Source organism: Vicugna pacos, chromosome 5 (genome assembly GCF_048564905.1).
Source record: "Vicugna pacos chromosome 5, VicPac4, whole genome shotgun sequence".
Lineage (NCBI taxonomy): Eukaryota > Metazoa > Chordata > Mammalia > Artiodactyla > Camelidae > Vicugna > Vicugna pacos.
In genome coordinates, this window is record NC_132991.1 from 79804596 (window position 1) to 79809035 (window position 4440).

The 4440-nt window shown below is 51.0% G+C and overlaps 1 protein-coding gene across 2 annotated transcripts; it reads left to right on the top strand.

Moving 5' to 3' along the window:
• Positions 1 to 89: 89 nt before the first annotated feature.
• On the top strand, positions 90 to 3997 carry BCS1L (BCS1 homolog, ubiquinol-cytochrome c reductase complex chaperone). Of its 2 annotated transcripts, none has more exons than XM_006207253.4 (8): positions 90 to 221; positions 1467 to 1835; positions 1937 to 2076; positions 2283 to 2477; positions 2750 to 2813; positions 3046 to 3215; positions 3432 to 3549; positions 3699 to 3997. In XM_006207253.4, the coding sequence occupies exons 2-8, from the start codon at positions 1516 to 1518 to the stop codon at positions 3949 to 3951; spliced, it is 1260 nt and encodes a 419-aa protein (XP_006207315.1). In that variant the 5' UTR covers positions 90 to 221; positions 1467 to 1515; the 3' UTR covers positions 3952 to 3997. The 2 variants fall into 2 exon arrangements, with proteins under 2 accessions (XP_006207315.1, XP_072817759.1); XM_072961658.1 differs by lacking the exon at positions 90 to 221 and adding an exon at positions 333 to 412.
• The last annotated feature ends 443 nt before the right edge of the window (positions 3998 to 4440 follow it).

Below are 4440 nucleotides of genomic sequence, written 5' to 3' on the forward strand. Positions count from 1 at the left end.
GTGTACTCTATGGTTCTCTTTATCGTCTCCCTCCTCAACCCTCAACATCCCCTGCCGCGAAACCCAAGGAGTACCATCGAGAGTTGTGGAGCAGAGTGGCATGGACTTCTTGGTGGGTGTGGCGGGAAGTAGATGAAAGGATTCGGGGCGGGGCCGAGTGGCGCTTCCCTCAAGAGCGGAAGGGTGAAACCATCGAGAGGGAGGGCCAGAGAGTCATGGAGGTAAGGGGGCGGAGTGACAGATTACTCCGAACCACGATGCTGGAGGCGCGAGCTGGGTTGTGGAGGGGGTTCGGGAGGGGTTCTAGGCATCCAACAAAGACCGGGAGCGGGAAGAGCTTTGTCTGTGGCCTTCCATGGATAGAAAAATTTGAAATTCTGGATCCTATTCAGCCTCAGCGGAGGTCACTGCTGTCAGTTCACCACCCTGCGTGCTAGTCGTAGAGCAAAGTGGCAGGGGGCGAGGGAGTTGTGCTGCGAACGATTTCACCTCCTACCCCTCGGGATCTTACAGTCTGGAATCAGGCCTGGTCACATTTTTTGGAGGGTGGAATTTGGGAAAATCCCCACGGTGGAAGTAGGAGATAGGTAGGACTTCGGTTGGAGAGAATGGAGGGAATAAATTAGAATAAGCATTCTGATCAGAGTCAAGAGAACTTCCTGAGCAAGGAAGAGGGAGGTGTTTGCATATTTGTTCAACAGACAGTATTAGGAGCTAAGCCATTAAAGGTACATGGGTGCCCTGTTGTGGAGGCAGAGAATTTTTTTAACCTAACTAAAGGCCCTGTTGAGAGCCAGCCATTGGAGTTGTTGGAGTAGGGAAAGTGATTGGATTGAAGCAGATCTTTATGAAGAAAGATCTGGACCCCTGTAGAGCACTTTGGTGAAGCAAGAGGTAGAGACCCACTAAGATGCCACTCCAAGAACCAAAATTAACTTTGAAGACATAGTTTAGGTGGCAGGTAATAAAGGGCTAAACAGGACATCAAGAAGTGTGCATGTAGAGGATATCTGAAGGACATGACTCATGTTAACAAGGCATGGGGTTACTGACAGAAGAGAGTTGCTTCTTCATCCCCTGCTAACTCTGGACAGTGGATAGCTTTCTATCTCAGCTGGTCCCAGTGACCACAAAAAATAATTTTGCCCACCCACTATGCTGATGTGAAGGCGGTTACATTGTTCTCTCAGGTTTAAGAAATCTCCAGACATAGTTGTCTGGCAGAAACAGGTATGAACAGGATAATGAAAGATGAAATGGGATGAGTTGTTCAGAGTCCCATCCCCTGCATTCCAACATCAGCCCTACCCCATAAAGGGAGGATAGTAAAGCACACTGTGTTGCTGACCTGTCCTTCCTGCTCTCAGCTTCTGTAGGAGGGAGGGGGCGGGTTGGGGAGGAATTTCGGAGTACAGTTTCTAAAGTAATCTTGTGCTTTATTCCATCTCCACTGCTCCCATCCCCAGGTTTTGAAAATGCCTCAAGGCCTGTAATGTTCAGTGTTTTCCTTTCAAGATGCCTCTCTCAGACTTTGTTCTGGCCCTGAAGGACAATCCCTACTTTGGGGCTGGATTTGGGCTGGTGGGTGTGGGCACAGCCCTGGCCCTGGCTCGGAAGGGCCTCCAACTGGGCCTGGTGGCCTTCCGGCGCCATTACATGATCACATTGGAAGTCCCTGCTCGAGACCGAAGCTATGCCTGGTTGCTTAGCTGGCTCACCCGCCACAGTACCCATACTCAGCATCTCAGTGTGGAGACTTCATACCTTCAGCATGAGAGTGGCCGCATCTCCACCAAGTTTGAATTTGTCCCCAGCCCTGGAAACCACTTTATTTGGTAAGGATGGGAGCCATGGAGGGCTCTGAGAGTAGAAAAGGAGAATGAGGGGAGGTGGGTTTGACCCATTCATTCACCTCATTTTGACCATTCTTATTCAGGTATCAAGGGAAATGGATCCGAGTGGTTCGGAGCCGAGAGATGCAGATGATAGACCTGCAGACGGGAACTCCTTGGGAGTCTGTCACCTTCACGGCTCTGGGCACTGACCGAAAGGTTTTCTTCAACATCCTGGAGGAAGGTGTGGGATGGCACAGGCAGCCTTTATAGGGGAGGGGAGTTGCAGGGATGGGGTATCTGACATCAAAAGAAGAGAATCTTGGAGAGGAGGTGGAGGAGGATCTGAGCCCATAGGAGCAGGGAGCTGGGGGAAGCTGTTTTGGCACAGCTCTGTCATGTTGCATGTCAAAAAGAATCATTGGCTTTGTTTCATCTCCCTACTCCCAGCTCGAGAGCTAGCCTTGCAGCAGGAGGAAGGGAAGACAGTGATGTACACAGCTGTGGGTTCTGAATGGCGCCCCTTTGGCTATCCACGTCGCCGGCGTCCACTGAGTTCTGTGGTTCTAGAACAGGGTCTGGCTGACCGAATTGTCAGAGACATCCAGGAATTCATCGACAACCCCAAGTGGTACACTGACAGAGGTGAGAAACAGCAGGGGTCTTGGCCAGGCTGTTTTTGATGTGGTATCAGAGCAGGAGGAAACAGGCTGGTCTGTGGCCAGGTGGGGTGAATATAAAGCTCTAGCCTAATTCCCATAGATGAAGAGGAATGAAAAGTTACCTACGGGAATGACTTTTTCCAATGCCAAGGTCATCAGGCCTCCAGGGAGCAGGACTGGGAATCAATGTGGACATCTGGGACAGAATGCATGATTCATTTTAGGTCTTGATGATCATCCTGGCTGTATTCCTAGGCATTCCCTACAGACGTGGCTACCTGCTTTATGGGCCCCCTGGTTGCGGAAAGAGCAGTTTCATGTGAGTAGAGTCAAACTTCTCAAACCCTCAAACTGGAAGAAAACTGGGCTAATGGTGTTGGAAAGGGAAAGAAACGTGGGGAATAGAGACTGGGATAAACAGGAGACATGTGTAACATTAGGGTGGGTGGTGGAAGCGTTAGGCCTCTGAGACCCAACTCGTACAGTGAACAAGCAGTTGGGCACAAGGCTGGTTCCCAGGTTGCTGATTACCTGTCATCCCTCCTCCATAGCACAGCCCTGGCTGGGGAACTGCAGCACAGCATCTGCCTGCTGAGCCTCACAGACTCCAGTCTCTCTGATGACCGGCTCAACCACCTGCTGAGTGTGGCCCCACAGCAGAGCCTGGTGCTTCTGGAGGATGTGGATGCTGCCTTTCTCAGTCGAGACTTGGCTGCGGAGAGTAAGTGGGAGGGGTCGAGGGAAGGGGGAGTGTTTCCAAATGAGGAATAGCAGAAAAAAGTAGAAATCCAGAGAGCTGATGGAGGATGCCTGGGTTAGCAATAAGAGCCCAAAAAAGGCACTGATAAGTGGAGGGACATGGGTGGGAGGAGAAAGGGATGCTGATTTTAAGTAGAGCTATGGCCACCCATGCTTCTTTCTCTCTGCCTTCCTCCAGACCCTGTGAAGTACCAAGGTCTAGGTCGTCTCACCTTCAGTGGACTGCTCAACGCCTTGGATGGTGTGGCTTCCACTGAGGCACGCATCGTGTTCATGACCACCAACCACGTTGACAGGTAAGGAATGAAGTACTCTCAGACTGTGAGGCAAGACCCCACCCCCCCCAGCACCTTGGGAGGATCAGGAGGTTCAGAGGGACCATCATTTTTGGGGTGCCAGTAGTACTGCTGCTCGTGACTCTGCTTTTGCTGCCTTCTCCTCTTAGGCTCGACCCTGCCCTGATACGCCCTGGGCGAGTAGACATGAAGGAGTACGTGGGCCACTGCTCACACTGGCAGCTGACCCAGATGTTCCAGAGGTTCTATCCAGGGGAAGCACCTTCCCTGGCCGAGACCTTTGCAGACCGTGTCCTTCAAGCTACAACTCAGATCAGTCCTGCCCAGGTGCAGGGCTACTTCATGCTATATAAAAATGACCCTGCAGGGGCAATTCATAATGCTGAGTCTCTGAAGAGGTGACAACCAGGCTGTGCTCAACTTTCCCCAATAAACACCTGCCATTCTACTCTGGTCTCGGATCTCCCTTCCTACCTCCCTGTATTGGTACTTTAGTGAAAAGCAGAGGCTGTAATGCAGATGTCTACAGAGGCAATCAGATGTCCACATATGCAAATACTGGGAGCATAGCCTACCTAAGAGAAAGGAGGGAGAAGAGACACTAGTAAACAGGAAAGTACCATCCTCCACCTGAATGTATTCAAATTAGACACACAGCTGTGGGCATATGCACAGTGGGTTATGTGGCAGGGTGTCCTGCGTCTGCTTAAATGTTGGCACCCACTAGTTTTCATTGAAACCCATTATGCTGACTGAGATGTCAGACCCCTCTTTACCTAGACCCAAATCTCTTGGGAGAACACACTTGAGAGCAAAGTGGGGGCTGCTCTGCCATCCTCCAGTTTTGCTAGGACTTTAGAAAGAAAGCCATACTTCACAGGTTAGGCACTA